Source organism: Phaethon aethereus, assembly GCF_964289735.1.
Source record: "Phaethon aethereus genome assembly, chromosome: 4".
NCBI lineage: Eukaryota > Metazoa > Chordata > Aves > Phaethontiformes > Phaethontidae > Phaethon > Phaethon aethereus.
In genome coordinates this window covers 68,061,931-68,084,986 of record NC_138578.1, presented here as the reverse complement: position 1 = coordinate 68,084,986, position 23,056 = coordinate 68,061,931, and the positions used below count along the sequence as shown (strand labels likewise).

The 23,056-nt window shown below is 41.3% G+C and overlaps 1 protein-coding gene across 3 annotated transcripts in view; it reads right to left on the bottom strand.

The window, feature by feature from the left end:
* Positions 1 to 23,056, bottom strand: part of LDB2 (LIM domain binding 2) — a gene marked incomplete at its 5' end in the record, with an annotated part of 217,511 nt that overhangs the window by 24,099 nt on the left and 170,356 nt on the right. For all 3 annotated transcript variants that reach the window (XM_081999460.1, XM_081999461.1, XM_081999462.1), the window contains 2 exons: positions 21,044 to 21,127; positions 22,731 to 22,853. In XM_081999460.1, coding sequence (XP_081855586.1) covers positions 21,044 to 21,127; positions 22,731 to 22,853 — 207 coding nt within the window. The remainder of the gene's footprint in view (positions 1 to 21,043; positions 21,128 to 22,730; positions 22,854 to 23,056) is intronic.

Below are 23,056 nucleotides of genomic sequence, written 5' to 3'. Positions count from 1 at the left end.
ACAGTCCAGCCTCTTCCCACTCCCTGCACTGCAGCACAGCATTAGACAGAAAGATGGAGGAGTACCAAACCAAACCGACAGTCGCTACGCACTTAGAAAAATCAGATTGCCCCATCTGCCTGGTATCTGAATAAATTAGATACCGGATCATTCAACTGCCTTATAACACATGATGCTCTACCTCAACTTGACCTCCCCTGCACTAATCTTCTGTGACATGAAATGACTGAGATCCGTGCTCCCTCTTTCCCATGTATGTAAAGAAGTGAGCTAAAAAGCACATAGGAAAAAACAATCTCCTTAACCCTTTCCCTGCTTCTGTTTTTCCATCCCCAGTCTTTTTACAAGCCTGTTCTGCAGTAGTTCCTGAGATGCACCGGTGTCATCACACACTGCTTGGTGTGGCTGCTGTCTGGTCTCGGTGTGTGTCTTGATATGTCTGCACTGAATTTCTGGGTTAGTTGTACTGGTGAAATGGAAAAAGGAGAGCGCAATGATACACAATTGTTTCACAAAAAGAAACCTTTCCAATCGTTGTCAAATTACTTAATCCACAGACTACTTAGATGAATACCTGAGCTGCCAGCTGAACAGGAAATGTATTTTCTGGGAAGTCTTTCAAATGCATCCATTCATTTGAAGTTCTCAATAACACCAATATTGAAAAAGGTCTTCTGTGCGTGTATCAGTGCTACCAACTGCACTGCAGCACTGCTCTCAATGCCGTTAACTCTGCGACTAAGGCTGTGCTTCAGCAGCAGAGCAACCTTGGCATTAAAGCTCCTGGGTACCCGTGATGCAGAGAGATGTGGTTGTAGAAATTAATTTGACCAGTTCAAATTTTTTCAAAAATATTTGACAGACTACTTTTGCATCGGCACGCTTCATGCCGTACGAAGAATCATCTGCCAGTTCCATTCCAGCATCAGATCAGGTATTGCCCAGCACACAGAACAAAGTCAGCCTAAATTCCACGATGGATGTTATGTTAAGGTAACAGAAAAGTCATTTTGCTCCCATCTGAGCTGGGCTAAGTTTATATGACTTGGCAATCCAGTGCACAAGGATCCAGTACTAATGGGTGTGGAACCAGTGGGTACATTTGGGCTCCCAGCTAAAACGGGTGAGGCCCGTTCTCCAGCCCCCGGGGCGCGTGACAGAGCAGCGCGTGGGTACACACACCCCAGCTCTGCCTGCTGCCAGCGGAGGGTGGCCCCAGCCCCTCTTCCTACTGGAAACCCTCCCTCGCCCAGGCTGCTCTGCGAATCGTACCCAGACGCCGTCCGGGAGAGAGTGAGGTGGCAGGGGATAAATTACCTGAGAAAACGTGCCAACACCTCACCTGGGTGGGTATTTACACGCCAGCTCTCCGCTCAGTGCCGTAGCTCTGCTAGGTTTACGCACAGAAACGCAGCCAGTGGGACTTGTGCCAGGGACATTGCCAACCTAATGACAGCTGCAGATCTGGTGACTGGGATGTCCATTCGTTTTCCATGGTGAAGAAGAACTGAACTAATGGGACAGACCTACATTTCTGGATTGGGAAGCTGAAGTTTGTGATCGTTTGCAGATAGCACTGTCCATACGTTACTTATGCATATAGCCATGATCTCCCCAGAAGCTCACAAGACATGGTATCTGTCTCTGGAAGCTCTGACTACAGCAACAATTGTGATTTGGCTTTTGATACTTTATTTATAGAAAGATATTTACAATTTACATCTTCTTACATGAGCAAGGCAATGTGAATTTTACTTCTGGCACATGGTTTGGGTAATTTTGCCTATGCTAACACATCAATTTTCTTCAGGCAGTTCAGTGCTTTTAGAGAGCAAGGACAGATTTTGAACTTTTCTGCTAGTGTGATCACAGTAATGTATCCTCTATCTTCAAAACAGCTTTTTAATGTGTTCCAGCCAGGACTGAAAATATCACACAAGTCACAGAACAATCGTCAAATTCTCATTATCACCACTAGTGTCAGGAGAAGTCAGTTTTATGGGGAAGGAGTTACTGAGACCTTAAGATTCCTGTGGTCGTTTCTTTTTTTTTTTCCCCCAAGAAAATAGCCTCCTGGTAGAGCATGCGGCATCCAGAAAGACCTTCCAATGGTTCCCTGAACTACTCTATGTCCCATCAATATAATAAGGAAACTAATAATTCCATAATTCGAAATGGGCACTGTGAGGATACTTTCTGCTCTTGCCAAACACCAGTTACGTCTCAGTGAAATGGAAGCCACTGGGCTCAGTTTGGCAGTAATTCAGTAAAATGCAACAGCCTACGATATATACAAAGTCTGACCGGATTCTCTGCTGATGCTTTATGTCATTTAACAGCATCTATCTATGAATCAACAATGCTTTTGTGAGTAATTTTAAGGTATTCTGATACTATAAGAACTGAAAATTAAACTAGCTAAACAATTACTACTTTTTACTGCATTTTTAAGGACCCTTCTAATTTTTACAGTCACATTGCATAAGATTGTCCTACTCAACAGCAAAAGAAAGGACACAGAAAATTCTTTTCCTCTTTTTTTTTTCCCCCTGCAGCTAAACCAGATTTTTTCAACTCTTTAAAGATGGGACAGTATTTGCAGCTCTTGTGAGTCATCTCAGAGGCAGCCTTTTATCACCAAGTTAAACTTCTGTGCAAATGCCTTTTGACTTCCACAGCCATTATCTTTTGTGGCACAGATTGTTAAGTGTAATTATTACCAATTAAATAAGTAACAATTCAATTACATTTCTTACAACCATTTATATTACAAGGGAAAAACTGTAACTTCCAATATTTAAGCGGTCTCGATGAAGAGAATTAAACACATTTTTTCCGTGGTTGAAATGGGTTGGTATATGCTAATATGCCATATGACGTTTCAGAGAGATGCACCAGCATTTCCCAGACTACCGGAATATTGGGGTCTTTTTTCCCTATATTACTGTTGTTATGTTTGGCAACGCGTAAGTCCACTATCATCTTTTGAGTAATACACATATTTCCCAACAGTATCTGAACAACCAAGTTTCTCAGTTTTTGATCATATTTTACAGGAAAGCATCCTCAGTAACGTTATTGATCCAAAGATCAGCTGAAAGGATCCAAATGCCTATCACCTGCTCTGATCAACACAAACACAGTCTTAGGAAACAGCTGCATTGTCTAAACCAGCTAAAACACAGTCAGTCTGTGGCCGTATTCCCGTGACTGTGTCCAAGCCCAAACTGTGCATATACTCACTCACAGCATCCAGGCATGTCTGAGAAACCCATGCTGCTTATCCTCTGCATAATAATTCCCACGCTTGTGTTTCCTCTAGTTAAATAGCAATTCCTCTCTGGGTCTGAACTAGACTCCAGAGTAGACAATATTAAGCTCCACAACCTTCCACTCCTAAAATTGATAAATGAAATTATGAAATGAAAAAATAAAATCTCTGAGGTCTGTGAAGTGACATCATTCTTCCTTGCCTCTCCTGGCCACAGACTTGTAAGCACCCAGATTTTTTTCATATTTTTCAGAAACAATTTTCTTTTCCAAATGTATTTCAACACATAGTCCCACATGTCTACTATCCTTTCCCCTTCTGATTACTTGGTTCAGCACATGGTGCAAATGAACTGGCATATACAGTATTTGCTTAATCCTATGCTCCTTTGAATTGCTGTTTTGAGACTAATGCAGCTACTTTATTATTGTGAATTGTCTGCATTATGTCCTTGCCTATGCTGTTTGATTTATCGTGTTCCTCCCAAGTGGGTTCATTCTGGGAGCTGATGATGAAGACTTGTACAGCTTGGAGAGCCCTTTAGTTAGCTCCACTGAAAGGTGGAACCTCTTGCTAAGATATTTCCTGAAGTGTAAGAGATGACACAAGGTGTAAAGCACAGCCAGAGCCAGAGATTTCCAATCATTAAGAACATTCTGAGATTGAATGGGAAAAGTATGACATCATTATGCCATAAGTCAATTGATCAAGACATGAGGATAAATTAGTCTGCAGACACCACCGATCAGCAAAGCTTTAGCAGGAATATGTTCTTTCAGACCCCTTGTTTTTAAGTTTTTAACTAGTTTTGCAGTCTGCAAAAGAACCCTAGTCTCAGTCTTCTGGGAAGCAATATGGATGTGCACCACGAAGGGAATATTTAGGGTGTGGAGAACATGAAAAATGATGGCAATTTTTTTCTATTCACTAGGTATACCGCAGTTTCCCCAACCTTTCAGTAATCTGTGGCTGAGAAATGAGTTAAACTCTTCTCTTGCTGAGAAGCAAGAAGACTGCAAGTGTTCATATCCAACTGTATAACCTGTGATTGAATGACCCATCAAATATTGAATAAGCTGCTACTTGACAAAAATCTTGTTTCAGAAACATTACTACTAATTGACTGCCTTCTCTCCCTCCTCCCCCTCCCCCAGAAAGCAGGGCCCAAAGAAATCCGTGTGGAAGCTTTAGGAAGGGCCAGGATCCCAAGGACACCACACTAAGGCTGCTGTTTCTTGGGTGGCAATGCCAGCTTAAGCAGCACTGTGCTGTCCCCACAGCTGTGCGAGCCCCGCTATTCGTGTGGCTGTACAGCACACTAGCTGGGGGAACAGAGCCGTCTGAAAAATAACGAAGGGAATAGGCAGCATGTGGGCAGAAATGTGTGGCTAAAACTGGCGATGTGGGACAAATGCTGCTTAAGAAACTGGTACAGACAGCCGATCCATGTGTGGGTTTCTGAAAGCAATTGGAGGTTTTCCGCTTGGTGATAGACAAAAGGCATTTTTAGGACTGTGTTTAGAGCCAGATACTTGTTGGCTTGTTTAAGGAAAGCTATCTTACTTTAGTTCTAATTACTGCTGATTATCTCAGCTCCCCAGAAAGGGTCTTTCTGGAGCAGAGACTGATGGTACTGTGGAGGGTTGTGGCTCTTGGGTCCAGACTCAGAAGAGCTTTTGGGGATCACCCTTACTCCACTATGGCTGGGCTGCATAAGTAAGATGACACAACAGCTGGGGACCAAATCTCTTTGGCCAGAAGCCAGGAGAGATGACAACAGGGAGAAATTTAGTTCTATATTGCATTCAAATTTCTCTTTATCTGTGCATGACTTTTCTAGTTTTCCCAGTAGCCAAGTATGATGAAGAGGAAAAAATGTTTTTTAGAAGAACTGTTTTCCTGATGGAATTCCAAAGAATGGTCATTTATCTGGCAGGCTGAGCTAAAGCAGTTTTTCTTCTTACTGGGATAGAAGCCGCCCCCTGATCCTGGCAGAGTAGCAGCACTGGGAATTCAGCTTCATCCAGGGTTTGGTATTATAGTACCATGTAAAGCATTAGGGACATGTAAACAGACCACAGATGTTCAGCCACTTAAGATTCAAGAGACTGTGTCAAAGTCTTCTCTGAGCCTTGATACTCTACAACCTCATATTTTGTCTGATCCAGAGTTTAACACACCTCTGGGTTCATGCGAGGATGGGAAGAGGCTGCATCTGGGCACCAATAAGGTTAAATCTTTATTTTCCCTGGCTTTACTTTCCATGGCGATCATCTGTAACCCTGAGGTCTCCCCCATACTTACTTGTTCAGTGCCAAGAAGGCAAAAGAAAATAGGCTGGCCACAAGAGGAGCATGGGCACAGCTCGATCACTGGGTTTTACTGCGTGTACAACGCTGCATCCACTCTAATGAGGATCAAACCCCTAGGCCAATGCCGCTGACACCAGTGGGGTAACAGGTTTGCATAGCCCCTTACGTCTGGCAGAGGAAGGCTCATCTTCTGGCCATGACCATGTCAAAAGGTCCTTGAGTGGGGGGGATTCGTGGAACCTTCTCTCCTGCAGAAAGGTCAGCTTGCGTCTGGCTGCCCGGGCGGGCAGCAGCACCCAGCGTACGGAGCAATGGGGGCAGCAGGCAGGGCCGCGGTGTGCTGCTCCACCCTGCTGGCACCGCAGGGCCCGCAGCCAGGAAGGCTGCTGTGGGTTTGTTACCAGGTGTGTAAGACATCTAAATCAAACATTCAGGGAAGAATCTAAATCACGAATGCTCCCCACAATCTTATGTGGGGAGATCAAGCAACACTCTCTGCTGCTCACAGAAGAAAAAATACACAAGAACTCCATCACAGTCTCTAGATTAAGACTTTGATCCACCTAACAGCCTGGCAGTAAAAAGAAGCACTATTTTTTTATTATTATTATTGACTATAAAATAGCCCAAGGTCACCAATAAGCAAAATGAAGGCTCAAAATACCAACTCCATGTGCAGGCTTGAAACAAAAGTTAAAATTATATCAAATCAACAATAACTCATTCCCATGGTGTTCCACCTGCCCTCATTAGGTTATACAGAACAAATGTCAAAGAGATAACATTCAGGAAAAAGGTGTTCTTCTGATAAGGAAAATAGCTTTATAGCAGTTCCTTTGGGGGAAAATAAATAGTCTTCCTTCCCTCCTTTTAAAAACAGACCAGCTGATCTATTACTAGATTTGTGCAAAGTTTGGCACAACAAAGTCCTTAAACTGCAGTTATACTTCATTTTGTCTTAGTCAAATAACGTCATAAGGTCCCAAGATTATTATCTCACAGTGATTTCCAGACAAGACTTGCAGTTTACATGTACAAATATCTTTTTTCTAATTGCTAGCACTGCAAACGCTTCCTTGGAGTTTGAAAGTCAAGCTGTGCTCCTTCTGTCTTACATATCACCACAATAGAACAGTGCGCTCAGTGCTTAACAAATCTGTTGTAAAGTGGGACTCAGAAAGGAGGAACCCCTCTAATCTTTCCAAGCTGCACGACTTTGCAACACCAACAGAAGAAATCAAAGAGTAAATTCTTACTTTACAAAAAGAGGCACACAAGCACCAGAGGTACTCAAGAAGGAGCTGGCGTTTTTCTCAGATTTTAGACCAGTTTTGTGGACCCAAATACACATTTCCAAGTGTTACAGGTTTCCACAGCATTCAGGAGTTGTCCTCACATCCTGGAACACGTTGTGTTATATACCAGTTGGATGCTTGGCCGTTACACGCCTGCCTCCAATCTAGGCAGCTGGCCTCTTCCAGAGAGGCAAGTAAAGGTATTTCTGTCACTACTAGAAGTGCACATGGGAGGGGAGTCAAAAGAGACTGCCATTTCTCCTGCTAGCTGACAGCAAACTGTTATTACCAACTGTGATCCCAGTATGCAGGAGAACAATAGTAGCATTTTCCTGTGACAGAAAGAACGGGTACACAGAAGCAGGCATTTCCATTACTACAGATAGAAAAGGAATGAAAAGGTGGTAATGATATCAGGCAAAAAATTAGGAGAGGTGGTTTTCAGGCTCATTCTTGGTCTGTGACCATGGTCATACCCCTAAATGCAACACCAGAAAACAAAGGATCCAAAAGCACCTACATTTAAGCATTCAACTCCAAGACTATGAGCCATAAAGGTCTTGCTGAGGCACCTGTGTTTCACCTACCTGGGTTGAGGGGAGCCTGGCACACACTCAGACAATTCAGAATTCCCAAAATAGCGCGCTTAAGCCCCTTGAAGCCATAGCAACCCTAGTAAACTAAATGTGCCAGTGCTGCTCGCTGGCAGTGAGGCTAACTGGCAGGGAATAGCCCACCTTCATAATGCTAAGTGTTCTCATGCACCAAGGCAGGAGACCACATACAAATTGCCTTACCCAGCAATGGACTCTACATCATGCCACCTCCTGAACTGTGCCCAGGAATATTTGAGTCAGCAAAGCAGGCCAGGGACAGCTCTAGAAGAGTATAGACATTGCATTCAGGTACCTAAGAACAGCACTAGATGCTGTTTAATATACAAAGATGGACAGAACCTGAGAGTCTTGAATAAACAAATGAGCTCTAACAGACCTGGACGGCTTAAGCACATAGGAGTACAAGCTGAGTACATAGAAGAGCAAGAACTGGCACCTTCATTCCAACCTGCTATTCCAGTGGCTCTTCAGTAAACAAAATTAAGCCTAAGAGCACAGATTGGAGCACAGAAGTCCTCATTCTTAGTCAGCCACACTCCCTATCAGCTGAGACAATCTGGCTCCTTTTCGTACTCTGCTTTCTGACCCCGGCAGTCATGCCCTCCTGGTTCCGTCATGGCCCAGGTTCAACAGGTTGCTCACAGCACACACTTTTCTTTTAGCCTGCTCATGGTGCATCAGCATGTGAGGCTTTGAAGTCCCTCGGGTTAAGGAGGACATTGACACATACGTCAAGATTCCTGGGCAAGGGTTCTGGAATACTGAATAAAGCCGGGCATCACTTACTACCTCCAATGCTGTGCTGTAAAAATAAACGAAAGAATGGCTGGCTGACGCCGGCATGGCACAGACGCCTGGGGTGTCCCAAGCAATGAACTCCAGCCAAAGATAAGCCTCTAACTGAAGGCTGCAGTGAAGCCCCTACGCCTGACTGTGGCTTTATGTCTTTCTGAGGATCTTAATGCTCCTCACCTGTGCAATGCGTATAATGGCTTTTATAACAATATTGCTAGAATAAAAAATAAAAAAATTCAAAAAGATCAGATTCTGTGATGATGGGAGTGCAGGTAGATCTAAATTTTCAGAGTCCACAGAAAATATGAGAAGGCATAACAAAATTCATTATAGGAAATGGCTTTACTATGTTAGAACTTTCAGTCACATTTTCAATGATGTCATGGACATATACTCTAGTAAATGTACATGGATGAACTTTTTCCCCCCCTTCATAATTATTTCCATTTTATAATAGCTGCAAGAGCCTGCAGGCAATGCATTTTCTTGTACTTTTTGGAGCGCTGAAGTCATCTGTTTTTCCTGATGCTACACAATTCATTCAAGGTGTTTAATACTGATAACCAACCACAGATGCACTCCCTGGACTTTCCCATTGCCTCAGTAACACACTGCCTAAAATGGCCAACTAATAGATGGGGTTTTTTTTTTTCAACTAAAACTGGGGAAAACACAGAATTTTGTGTTCATGTGAAAATACCTATGTGATATGCAGAACCAAAAAAAATTTATCATAGATTAATCACTTCTGGGTTTTGTTTAATTTTTTTGAGCGCTCCCAAGCAGAAGGTTGAATTATTCATCTCCAAAGGTGTTTTCTGCGCAGTCATGATTTCTATGATATTCTATAGATTCATACAGCCTTATTTATTAAAACACAGAGAGTTAAGTGTTATTAAATGCATGTTTCTGACAGCCCCTGCAGATACAAATAAAGTAGCTACTGGGAAGAAAAACTGCCCATATTGCCTTATTCCCATCTTTAAGCTAGATTGTGATGACAAATGGTTGTTTTCACCTTTATATACATCACCTTCCATGATTACACATATAGATGAATAGCCTTTTGGACTGTATCCATAACTAGCCTCAGTCACTGTCTCAAGAACTTGATTCCAGCCTTAGTAGTAGGAAACTGAGCAAAGATGAACTGTATTAATTGTTTGGGAAAGCATATGTTTCTGTGACTAAAAAAAATAAGTGCGAGCAAAATTTAAGCAGCTCACGTTTTCAAAGCTTTGTCAAAGCAAGCTCAAAGAATATTAAATGCATGTACTTTTCCTCTAAGTTTTTTTTTCCCTGTTTTGGCCTGATTTTTTTATAGCACAGTATAATTCCACTGAAATCAACAACCCTCTTGCAGCTGATATCCTCTGAAGTTCTTTCTAATCTAATTCTTGTCCAGAAAGAAACTGTAAAAGAACAAAACTTTGAACGATTAAATCAAACATTGGAAGTTAAAAATGTAAGCTCCCTTTAGGTTTGTGTGAGAATATAAATTAGGGGTAAAAGCTGGCATGATACATCCATCTCGAGAAGTACTAAGCAGCCACAACTTCCATTTAAACAAAGGCATTATCAAGGACCGATAACTGCCTGCATAGCAGGTGTCAAAAAGGCTGCTTTCTTCTTTAATTTCATTTAAAGTAAATGGAGAGAAAAATGCCTAAAATACCACTCCAAACCAATCAGTGTTAAAAAAGTATTTTGTTTTCTATTTTGACCCTTCCTATGATTTCTCTGGTTTTCTATCCTCTTATTTTTGGTCCAGAAAGGAGACAGCGTTTTTGCCTCTAAACTGTGTTCTCAGCAGAACCAGGCTGATTGGCAGAGGCCTGGGAGCAAGCTTTGGAGGTCAGAATGTGACAGTGTCCACACGTCCTTTACTGCTGTGAAGTTCACTGATTAATCTGATAGTGTTCATACCTTGTATTTCTAAAGGTAATGAAATATATAAATAACAAGGCTTTGCACCGACTTGCGTCACTCTGGAGAAAGGCCACTGCTTTCTGAGATGTTATTCCAGTTTGTATACTTGTGTAATTGAAAGCAGAATTTTTCTTCACCATTTATTGCAGCAACAGGTTACAATTGCAAGCAAGCAACTAAGCAACTGCTTACTTTAGGCAGCAGTGCCCCACAGTAGGAATCGAAATATTAAAATGAGACTACAGGAACCAACCTAACCTTATACTAAACTAGAAAGAATTTGAAGCAGCTGAGAAATAAGGAGACCAGATGGTCTTCAAGATACAGTTAGCCACAAAGAAGGTGTACAAAAGAAACAAAAGCGTCATGAATACCATTTTGGTGGTAACATTGAAAGACTCCAAGAATATACATTTTGTTCTGAATCATCTTTCATTCTCCTTACACTGCTATCATAATGAGCAAGCTGTATTTCACGTTCTGTTTCTTATTGCAATTATTTTAATAAAATTAATTAATTTTAGAAATTACATTGTTCAGGGGCACTTAGCAATAAAGTATATGACATTCTCTCCTTTGTACGGCTGGATATTTCATCTCACACACTGGGCAGGAAAATCAGTAAGGCATCCAAGGATACAATGGAATACCACCATGATATTGGGAGAGTTATAAAAGACAGAGACTCGCTATTAAAATAGACTATAATATTTCAAATGACACCATAGAGCTAATACATCTTGTCAAAAGCTAATCAGTGGAAAGGTCCGGTGTAGCGTTTAGAAGACTGAAACTTTACTTCCTTCCTTTGCATACCACTATCAGTAGATTAGTCCATTTTATATTTCATTGCTTTGATTGGAAAGTCTCTAGAAAGAAACCTCTGCCTTCTTGCAGACTTGGGATCTACGTTGTGTTGAGGTATACAGTGGTAATACTCCTGAAGAAGCTGGTGCAGCAAAGCACCAGAGTGAGACAAGGTCTGCTCTGGGAAGTACTGTGGTCTCTCCCTAGTCACCAACACCGTTTTGTTTAGAGGGTGCATGCGTTTTCCTTGGAGGTTTTGATCCAGCATGGCTGGGTCCAATCCTGCTTTATAAATGAGACGCTATGAAATCTAGGCTAGGGAATACAGCTGTGGGCTTTTTTCATGTGCTTCATACTTACTGATGTAAAATCATCTTATCTTGGGTAGAAATGGTGCACAGTCCTTTAATTAAATCAGCTCTAAGTTTTGCCTGAATGATTAATAAAATGAGAAAATTCTCTGTCTCGCTATGAAAGCACTATTCTTTTGTATTCCTTCATTCTTTTCCATGCCTAAACCCTTTCTTCAAATCAGATCCCCAAGTTGATATTTTTTTCCTTTGGGCTCACCTAAGAACTATAATCTGTGGCTAAATCAAGTTAATTTTCTTTTGTGACAAAACTCCAAAACAAAAGAACAAAAAACAAGCAATAAAAATAACCAGTTGTTGTTGTTGTTGCTCATGAAGCATGGCATTTTCATGGCTAAAATTGCCCAAGGGAATGCAGAAATTAATTTCAATAAATTGGATTTTATGGCTATAAAAGACCTCTGAATAAATGAAAAACTATGAGATGACATTTGGATCAAAGGAGATATACCCATTGACTTTAATGGATGTTGAACTGGATCTTTGATTAACAAACTGCCTTATTATGAAGTAACAGTGAGGCAGCAACACCGACTGGAAAACGTAAGAAGGCACAGGATTAAGGAAGCCATTTGGGGTAGGGAGGAGTATTCAATGTAGCAGAGTTTTCTGGTTGTGCAGGTCACAGTACCAAAGGTGAAGCAGTTTGGACGGAAACCTGTATTAATATATTGAAAACGTCTTCTGCGTCCACTCTGCTCACAAGCCTCATGCATGTGTCAGTCCAGGTCTGGTTCAGCACCCCTGCTCATCAGCACTGCCTGTAGAGTCTCCACATTCAATCCTATGGGTCTACCTTATGTGAGGTAAACGCAAAACCATGGGCTCCTGTTTATTACTTTGATGCATGTGTTGATATTTCCCTTAAAATCAACGGAAGGTATACTCACAAATCAAAAGCAACGCACAGATTTGCACATTAATGACCACCAGATAAACATTGATATTCATGTATGTGTACATACAGCAGTGAAACAGTTCACCAAAGTTTTCTAATAGGTTAGTACAAATGGAGAATATTTGCAATTAACTGGTAAATTACTAAACAGTATGGCTCATAGGGTACCTACAAAAATGTGATTTCCATCTATATCTGTATGTACATATATATAGATAGAATGTTTTCATTCAGAACCAGTGCAATAAATCAACATTTTCTCTTTCTGGTTTTGTTTTCAGTTCAAGTTGTTTTGCAAATTACAGTCATCTGTTGTGAGCAAGACTCTGCTCAAAATTGTACTGCTGAAAGTCAGTAGTCACTGTACTGAAGTGAATAAATTTATAGCAGTGTGAGGCCATAGTAGGTCAGATACAACCACTACGATGTTCTCAGATCCAGAAGTAAGAAAGGGAAATTTACAGCTCAGGATCTGTAGGATTCCCCAGCACTTCCTTGTCTTCTTTCAGTGCTGCAAAATTTGGAGATGAAGTCTAACTTCAAGACAGGTACCAGCTGATGTGAATCCAAACTGCTGCTCTCTTTCCTGCCCAGCACAAGTAGCTCTCAGGGAACTATTAAGGATGGTCATCATTTGGGTGGAAAGGACCTGGATTAGTATTTTCATCAGTTCAGTCTCCTGACCCAGCTCCGACCAGTGTACAAGGGACGTGACTGGAAGACAAATTTAGCTTTATGTGTGCCAGTCTCTCAAACCCACAGCCACCCAGGACTATTATTGACTTTTGAAATGCTCACTCTGTTTTTTACTGTTTAGTGTCAGCTTTTGGTTTTTAGTTTCTCTTGTGAATATAAAATGTCAAGATTACAGAAGAAAAAGTGGGAGTATATAGACAGACTGAATGACACAAAGTGGTGAGGAGTCCTCCACACAGGATCAGGGCATCACACAAGAAAGATGAGAGCTCTTCAGGAACATCCTAGAAATAGGATCAAACTCAAGAGCCCAAAGCAAGCCTTCCAACATATGGAAAAGCCAAATTTGATCTTGAGATGCATCAAAGAAGATCTCTCCAGCAGAGATTGGTAAGTAGTAATGCCAATTTACCTATAAAAGACTGGCAGAGGAATGGGAAGGGACAAGCAGGCTAACCAGTAAAGTCAACTACATATAGAAAATAATTTAAAAAGATTGTATGACTTAGTTGCTTGTGATATCACAATAAACAGACTCATGAAATAATCTTTCTGAAGATTAAAAACACAAGGTGGAGGGGTATAGGATTCACTTTCCAAATCAAGAGCAGACCATAGGGCTGCCATAAGCTTTCCACAATGAATACTTCAGGTTCTAAAATAACAGCTTCCAAGAACAAAGATTTGAACCACCAGCTTTGCATTAAAGCCTATTTCTTGACCTATTCTGAGCACCCACCCCTCCCTGCATAACAATTTGCACCAAACATGCATGGATATTCAATATTAAACAACTAATTAAAATTTTTGCTGTTTTCATTGCTTTGAACAAGAAGCTGGTTTTGGTGTTTTCAGGTCTTCATACAAATCGTACCTCTGCGGCTCTCATGCCTAAACTTAATTAATAGTTATTATTATTTATGACTGCACCGCATACTAGTCCAAGCTTTAATTTGGTCTTCTAAAAACAGAGCCTGTGGCTGTGTTCTTGGACTTTTTTCTTGTCTTTTTTCTTTTCTGAAATAACATTATTAGTTCAAATCTTGTAGCTTGTTTTTATATGGCTAGTGCTTTGTCTTTGTCTCTCTTTTTCTCTTTTACCCTTCTGACTCTTTTGTTTTTAAACTGCTCCAACCTAACTTCATTCTGATTTCTTACTCATGGATGCTTCAAGGACTCACATCACTGATTATCATCCTTCCATTCTCATTAGTCCAAACCTTAATTTTATTTCAAAGGTCATATGGTCTCTATGTCCAGTGGGCATGGTAGCTGGCTTGTGTTCATATACAATATATCTTTCTCCTTAACTGATACTCATGAGCCTGGTAGTGCCCTTTGTGTGAAGACTGGCCATTACCATATCCAGAATACCAGTAAAATTTGCTATTTCTGCTAAAATCCCAATTTATTGTCTAATCACTTACTCTCTGTTCCCATTCCCCATTTTTCACTGGCTTCTGAAGTTCCTGCTATCCACAGACACTAAAATCTGTTTCTGAGCCATGAGAAGCAGCAGTGGTTGCTACTGCACCAGCTCACTGTAAGCTACAAAGTCTGGTTTAAAATGACCATCTTATTTTTCAAAATGTTATTGGGTTTGCTCCATCTTTTTTTGCTTCTGATGTGCCACAATTTTCCTATCTACAAAACACTTCATTTGTTTTAACAAAATGCACGGAGATCAATGGGCGAAAAGCACACCACTGTGTTATTAATATCAATATAAATGTTATCTTTCCAACCCATGTCCTATCTCGCTACTTCAGATTCCATCTTCTCCTCAGAACATTTCTAAGTTGGTGCTTCATTCTCTACCTGTCCTGTCTTCTGCAGCTCTCCAATCCCTGCTCCCTTGTCCCACACACTCCATCCTGACTTCTTTTTAAAAAATGTTGCTGTATCATTTTCTCTGATCTCTTCTGCTTATGGTGGAATAACTCTTGATATAACTATTCTGTGATGTTGTATCTTCATTAAAAGAGTGAAAAGCTAATATTTGACTGTATGAGCTGTTGCAAAGAATACATTTCTTCTCATTTATTATTCTGAAAGTAACATATAATACTGTCTGTAAGGCATTAGATGCATAAAAGAGAGGAACAGACACCACTGTGATCATTACTGAAATAAATGCTAAGAAATTACATTACCAGAAAACCTTGGCAGAAACAGCTAATTATAGTTGGCACAGATAGATTACGGATAGCCAGCTATAGTATCTGAATCCTTCCCTGAGAACCCTCTGATTTTTACTGCATTTTCCTGGGGAGAGCTGCCCCAAGCTGAATTGGTTTAGGTTGAAAAATTCCACCATCCAGAGAAATAAAGGCTACAAAATGTGTCTCCAGTTGCAAGGATTCTTTAAAATTTTGACAGTTTTCATAGGAAAAGCTCCAGAATGTTTAAATGATCCAAACCCTCTCCTTTGAATGCTTGTGAAACCTCAGTAGAACTTCTTATTTATATCCATTAAGATACAGCTACATGATCACATCCTCTGTTTCCCTAGCATGCCCCGCTCAGTGCACAGCACAAAGTCAATGAAGTTGCAGTGTGTAGGACTTCGTATCTACTGAAGACACGAAAACGTGGCAGAGGCATGAAGCAGGGAACTGCAGAACAAGAAAGGATGAGCTTAGAGTAACCCAATGCTGCTTTAGCAAACTGCCCCTGCCCCCAAGCTCTACTAAGTCATAGAAAAAGCATTTTCACTAGCGTGTCCCCAGAAACGCCATCTGCTTTTTCAACTATATAGCCAGCCTGAGACAACAGACTGCATCCAGTGGCAATACTTTTGTTATTAGTATATGGGACAAGAGGAAATTCCAAGAGCTCTGCAAAATCAGAATGACCACCTCCCTTTAGCTGACCCCTCTGAGTGCCCCGCTGCTCATCCACCATGTGCCTCAACGCCACGCGTGCGCACCGGGAACGACAATGCCTCTGCAGCTGGTAGGTGCTATGCAACCACCACCACTTCCAGTTGAGACACTGGAATGACGCTGCAGAAAAGCCTACGAGGAAACGCGTAGCACCGGAGCGCTTGCTACTGAGCGAGGGCTAGTCACCCTGTGCACTGCCTGCGTCAGGGGCACTGAGCGAAACACAGCGCGTGATGACGTAGTCAGAAGATGATGACACAATGTAACTCACAAAGAGAAGCGAATTCGTGTTGCATGGCTGACTATAAATATAGCATTTCTTTTCCCGAGAACCTGACTTTGCACCCTTAACACACTTGCATGTAACCTTTCTCCTTCTTCACTGAAGATATACAAACGGCTGTAAAATGTTGACCAGAGAGCTGCCACAAACTGTTACATGTTAAGAGCAAACTAGGTCCCAAATGATTTGAGTTCATATCCTTTCCATGCATGAAACTGTATTTAGAAAACCAAATTTCCCTGCACATTAGAGGAAGGTGTTGCATGCGTGTCTATTTTGCACGTGCAAAAGAAAATTCTACATACACAATGGGTATACATACAAATGGCTTTTGATGGCAATGTAAGTATTGCCTTTAGAAAACTGTGTCCCATTAAGTAACTCATGTTATCCTCCTAGCAGAAGAAATCCGAAAGCATCTAGTGAGGAACTAAATCAGTGAAAGTGGGGATACAGAAAATACAGTCCTCTGTGTTGCAAGAGTAACACTTCATTATTGGCTTATACAGAGAACAAACAAATCGGATAAGTTGTAGCTCAGATAAGCCTTGGTTAATATAGCCACCAAGGATGTGAGGGGAAATGGGAGCGTGCACTCCCCAGCCAAGACCCCTCTCCTGGCGCGGCGCGGGAGGGCTCTGCCACGCTCTCACTTTGCAAAGGGCAGATGCAGGCGCGGCTCCGCGAACACCGATACGCTGCTTGCCAGCGCAGACCACCGCGCGGGGAGGATGCAAGAGCCACACCAAGAGCGGGGAAGAGCTCTAAGACATCACGCCAACCCAGCCAGTGCGAGAAAGCAGAGACAAATTTTGAAAACCAGCTGGGCAAGATACAACCATATTTCACAGGTCAGGCCAGGTAGTCCTGCCTAACTGACAGTCGGGGCTGTTTTTTTAATAATGTCAGACATTTTGAGAGAATAAATCATTTTAAAGAAGGCAGCAAGAAACATCTGAGCTCCAAACTGTGAGTAGTGCTACTGGTATAAAGCTACTGTTTTTAGAGTGCATTCAAATCCATTATGCATTGAAGATCTAAATAAAATAGCTGAGCAACTAGAAAATTACATACGAAAAAAAAACCCCAAGGTAATGTGTAGGGACTAAATTATTGTAGCTTGGTGGAAACTGTTCTTCTGAGTGTTACCTCCATCTTCTAACTCTGTACAGGATTCCTCTTTGTTCCTGGACTCGTACTGACTGAGACTTGGATATAGGTCTTGGCCTTATTATCTGATAGTTCGTAATATCTACTACTCGATGACTTGATGAGAAATTACATTTTAAAAAGCTTGATATTAATTTAAAATGTACAAGGTTTTGCTCATTATTTCTGAGACAGCCTATTCCACTCCTAGTCAGCAGCTACAGCAAAGTATGCTGACCCCATTGATGAGGTAATCAATTATGCTGGAACAAAACAAACTAGTAACTAGAAAGAAAGGAAGCCTATGGTTTTATACAGAGCCAGGGAAAACAGGGGGAAAGAGCATTTGGCAAATGACACAAGACAAAACATTTCATTTCCAGGTTCCAAGAAGATATATGTTAAATTTGTATTAAATATGATTTACAGAATCAATGTTCTTCTATGCTGGACAGCTTTACTCGGAGTGAATGAAGACAAACCAGGGCATGCATCCAAAGCTGTGGCTCTACAGGCATGTGGCACTCTGGAACAGAAGTTTATGTGCCAGCAATTGCAACAATCCCAACTAGCAATGATTTAGCATTCTGTGATGTCTAGAGTGTAAAAAATCCAGTGTATACCTTTATATCACAACCAGCTGAAATCTAGGTTTAAATTCTGCCTTTAAAGAGACTGCAGCACAGCTTGCTGCTGTGTGCACGTTAGAAAATAAAAATGATTAATTTTGCCCATCAGTGAGGTTTTTGCTTTTGAGTATCACAAGCCTTTGCTGTGTGCAGCAGAAAAAAAATTAAAATCATTTTATGCTTAGTTTCAAAACCTTATTCAAAACCATGTAACAGTGCTAATTACTAAACACTGGGAAGACTGAATAAAATATCATAAAATGCTGATTTAAAAAAAAAAAAACCACAAAACAAAACACCTTACACCTAAGTGCATTTACCACATTTTTTAGTGCATGATTTTACAATCCTGAGTTCAGAAAAGATTTTCATGTTAAAATTAAGAGAAGAAAGTAATTGGGAAAGAAGTAAATCAAAATGGAAATATATTATCTAATACGAGCTCCCATGATGAGCTGAACATCTGAAAAAAAGAGCAGAATGATCAATTCCTCACCGCAAGAAAGAGAAATACAAAGATTGGCTTGGGAAAAAAAGGATTTCCTTTTGGAATCACCACAGCGGGAGCCAGAGGAAGCTTTGCACCCAGAGACCTAATGTTGTCTGCTAAGCTAACAAAACTAGTCTGGAAGAAGAAAAAAAGTAAGGCTTTTCATCCCCTTCCACTTCACTGCTCATCTCCCTAGTGTTTATCTTGATCCCAGTTTTCTTTTCCCGAGGATTTTTTTTCTCCCTCCCCCCCTTCTTTTCTTTTTTTTTTGATGTTGATGCCACCCGTGCCCTAACAGGGACCCCGCCGTTCCCATTTCATTGCCACACTCAGCAGTTACAGACTATGCCACCAAGGACCCTGCAAGTTCAGCACGGCCCTCCCAGCCTCGCGCAGGACGGGTACTGAGCACTGCGGCTGGTGCGGGCCAGCCCAAGTACTTGCTGGTGCATCTGGTCATGCTAAGGGGATCAAAGACCTCAAAAGCAGGGTAATGCCTCATGCCATAGGACAATTTGGAAAGAAAACATGGAAACAGCCTACCTAAGCCAGCCGCGTACTGCCCTGTTTGCCACAGGGGTGTAATGCAAAACTTGGCATGACTGAGGAGGAACTGCCAGTGGGGATTCCTGGAAAACGTGCTCAAGGATGCCTCACCACGAGACGACGACAGCATGGCGACACAGGGGTGTTGCCAAAGCACAACAGTCGCTCTCTGTACCAAACCACAGACTAAACTAACCATGAGAATACAATATGCTGTGCTGGTTTTGGCTGAGATAGAGTTAATTTTCTTCACGGTAGCTGGTATGGGGCTGTGTTTTGGATTTGTGCTGAAAGCAGTGTTGATAACACAGGGATGTTTTTGTTACTGCTGAGCAGTGCTGACACAGAGTCAAGGCCTTCTCTGCCTCTCACGCCACCCCACCAGCGAGGAGGCTGGGGGTGCACAAGAAGTTGGGAGGGGACACAGCTGGGACAGCTGACCCCAACTGACCAAAGGGATATCCCATACCGTATGACATCATGCTCAGTATATAGAGCTGAGGGAAGAAGAAGTAAGGAGGGGACATTGGGAGTGATGGCATTTCTCTCCCCAAGTAACTGTTAGGTGTGATGGAGCCCTGCTTTCCTGGAGACGGCTGAACACCCGCCTGCTGATGAGAAGCGGTGAATTAATTCCTTGGTTTGCTTTGCTTGCGTGTGCAGCTTTTGCTTTACCCATTAAACTGTCTTTATCTCAACCCATGAGTTTTCTCACTTTTACCCTTCTGATTCTCTCCCCCATCCCACCAGGAGGGGAGTGAGCAAGTGACTGTGTGGTGCTTAGTTGCCGGCTTGGGTTAAACCACGACATACACACAACAGAGACATATTATTCTTGAGTGTCTACACTGAAAAATTCTAATGCAATGTGTTATTCCTCTGAGGTTTTATGCCTTCTTCTTCTTGCAGTTATGCTACAGCAGACCTGCCCTGCACAACTCAGACTATAATCTGAACAGCAACTTTTACACTAACACACATAAGCAACAATCAGCAGTGGCTTATCATATTGGGATAGTAAGTACAACTACGGGCTGTCTATAAGCTATAGGGATACAGTGAGCGAGATCTCACCACACGGCTCAGTCCTGCACACTGTCCCCCCCGGAGTTCAAAACACTCTGGGGGTGGGACTCCATCCATAGGGAAGGTATTACAAGGTTCATAGACCTGAATGACGTGCAGCTAAAATATAGACTGTCAGGTACAGCTCTACCATAGGCTGACAATAACTGCATTTTCTAGTGTTCTTGTTATCTTAAAAAGCATGTTGAAATATTACTCACACAATTAAAAGGAATAAAATCAGATATTCTTGGGCAATTCTCCGGCAAGTTAGCTTGGTGTATCATTGAGCAAATTGCCTCATTTTATCTGCTAATGGCATGTCTAGAAGTAAGAAAAATCTGAATTTTAACCTTGAAATATGAACTCTACAAACCCATATTTCAGCGTATGCATTGTAAGCCCACACCAGGGAACGCTTTCAAAAATAAAAATAAACTTCCAAACTTTGAATGCACTTTAAGGGTCAAAAAACAATGTGAACAAATGCATTATTTAATCATAAAAACCACACTCCATTCAGTGCAAGGCTGAGGAGGGAGCTCAGGCTCCCAGAGGCAAGTGAATTGAGGACTGCTTTGAGGGACTGCTGCAAAAAGGGCTGGAGCTGAGCTTTCCCTCTGCCTGGGAGAGGTGGGGAGGTCGAAGAGCTGGAGAAGACAGGCAGCTCATAATAAGAATGAGTTGCCATTTTCTCAGGAACAGTGGGAAACGTCTTGCTTACAAAAAATAAAGCCATTATTCAAAACTGAGAAGACAGACTGTTAAAAACAGGGGCTACTCACACACTGCTTTGACTCCATGATAAAATTCTTATGCTCTTTAATGGCGCATTGTTAGCAGCTACATCTTTGATACAGTCTCTGTGTTTCTTCTTCACCCTCATTAAGGGTTAGGTCCATTTCTTACCTGACCAACACTGGCTCTGCTCTCATTACCTTGACTCAAAGCTAACAGTAACTTTTAAAAAATGCTCACAATAATCATCAGCTATGGTATGCTTACCCTGAGGTAGTTGAGGGTGAAGTTTGTCAGACCCATTCGAGTGATGTTTTTGGACAGCTGCTCCAGCACCTGAGGGTCTTGTGCCTAAACAACAGACGAAAAAAGAATTTTCACTGCTTTTTGTCTATTTGTTTTCTTCTATGTGCTTGGTGGAATGCAGGGAGGGTTCTTTGAAAAGAGGTGCCACTCCTATGGAAAAATTACACATTGATACTAATTTTACATAATAAACTACAGAGTTCTGTTTGTATAGGAAAATGTAAAACATTACGAAATTGGAGAATAAAGACTGTTTTCCAACATCTTTCTTCTGTCCCTGCCCTTTCAAAAGGGTAGACATAGGAGGTTCAGTCATGCACAGAGGTGCAAGTGAGCAGGGCCCCACCAAAGAACTTCCTGAGGGATCAGAGTACACTTTGAGCCTTCCATTTGTTGGCTGGGAGTCCCAAAAGACTAAGCAGATAAAGGCAGGAATAAAGGTATCGCTTTCTTTTTGTGGATAAGAAACTGAAACAGAGAAAACTCATCAAGGCACCTTCAGCAGAGCTGATCACATAAGTAGCATTAAGCACAGGCTGGAGAACCCTCTGGTCTAAGTTATTTTAATTCTAAACAGGAAAAATGCAAGCACAGTCCTTCACTGACCCTAACTGGGAGCTTTACCTACGAGACCAGCCTCCTCTTTAACATGAGATCAATCTCATTACTAAAATTAACACCTGCTGGTGGCTGGCTAACCTGCTTCCATTCCCTTTGAATTGCAGCAGCCCCCCTCAATACATAAAGTTGCTCATGGCCATCCTCATTGTCCCTTAATGGGATACTGTTGAAGAGTTCAGTAGATCAGCCTTCTAAAATGAAAGATAATTCTGGGACAAAAATGGTGGGGCAGGTTTGCAAAGGTATTTTCTTGAGGCCTGTAATAGCATTTTCAAAAAAGTCCAGGCTTAAGTTATTTAAAGTTCCTCACTAAGAATATATCTTTACCTATGGATATCTAAGTTCAATGTCAAAATACAGGCATATATTTCAGTCTGTGTTCTTACCCTTTATAAAACTATAGTCTTGCAATTAATTTTGTACATGGAGCACACTAGTCAGAATACTTCTACAGTGCGGAACTGAAAGTGGCTCTGTCCTCTGCTTCTCTGCAATGATTTACCTCATAATATTTTTACTTCAACTTGTAGAATATTTAATATTTTAATGTTCTATTGTGTGTGTTTTCATTCAATTACAAAAGAAAAGTCTTAAAATGTGAAAAAAAAGAGGATCTGGATTAAAATTCTAAAGGTTCCTAAGTACGTATACGGTAATTACTTTCTGTTTTATTCAAGTAGTTTGCTTCATTTAAAGACTAAATATAATTCATACCTACAATGATGCAAATCCACTGACTTTAGTGTAGTTCATATCAATAAGAACAGATTTTGGGCCCAAATCACACAGACCACCAAATGGGATTAAAAGAAAAACTATGTGCTAAACCAAAATGAAAACATAGCAACAGTGGCAACAATAGAGCACTGAGAAACAAGGGAGTGATGAAAGAACTAGTAAATGGATGTAGTTGCAGGCAAAACAAAATATTTATAGTTAATTGCCTTGGGTGTGAAATCTGCTGGAGTTCTTCATAAACCTAATCTCATCTCTTCGCATTAGGTCAAGTGACAAAAGGATTACTTACATGCATGGCTAGAATGCTGCGTGGGACTAATTCTCTGTACTGTCTAATAGTAAAGTGCCATGTTTTTATTCTCATAAGATCATCAAAAGTAAACTCCAAGATAAGACGTCCTTCTGTGCATACCTAGAATACATAAAATGCATGAAATAAATTCCCAGGAATTTTGTTTTCAATGGTATTGTATCATCGATTAAACAACATTCAAAAATATCAGAGGAGTATTCTATTGTTCATCTCTGCTAGATTAATTGTTTTTCGTCCTCTTGGGCAGAAAAAATGAAAGTGAGAAAATAACTTCATAGGCCTTACCGTGGAGACAGTAACTT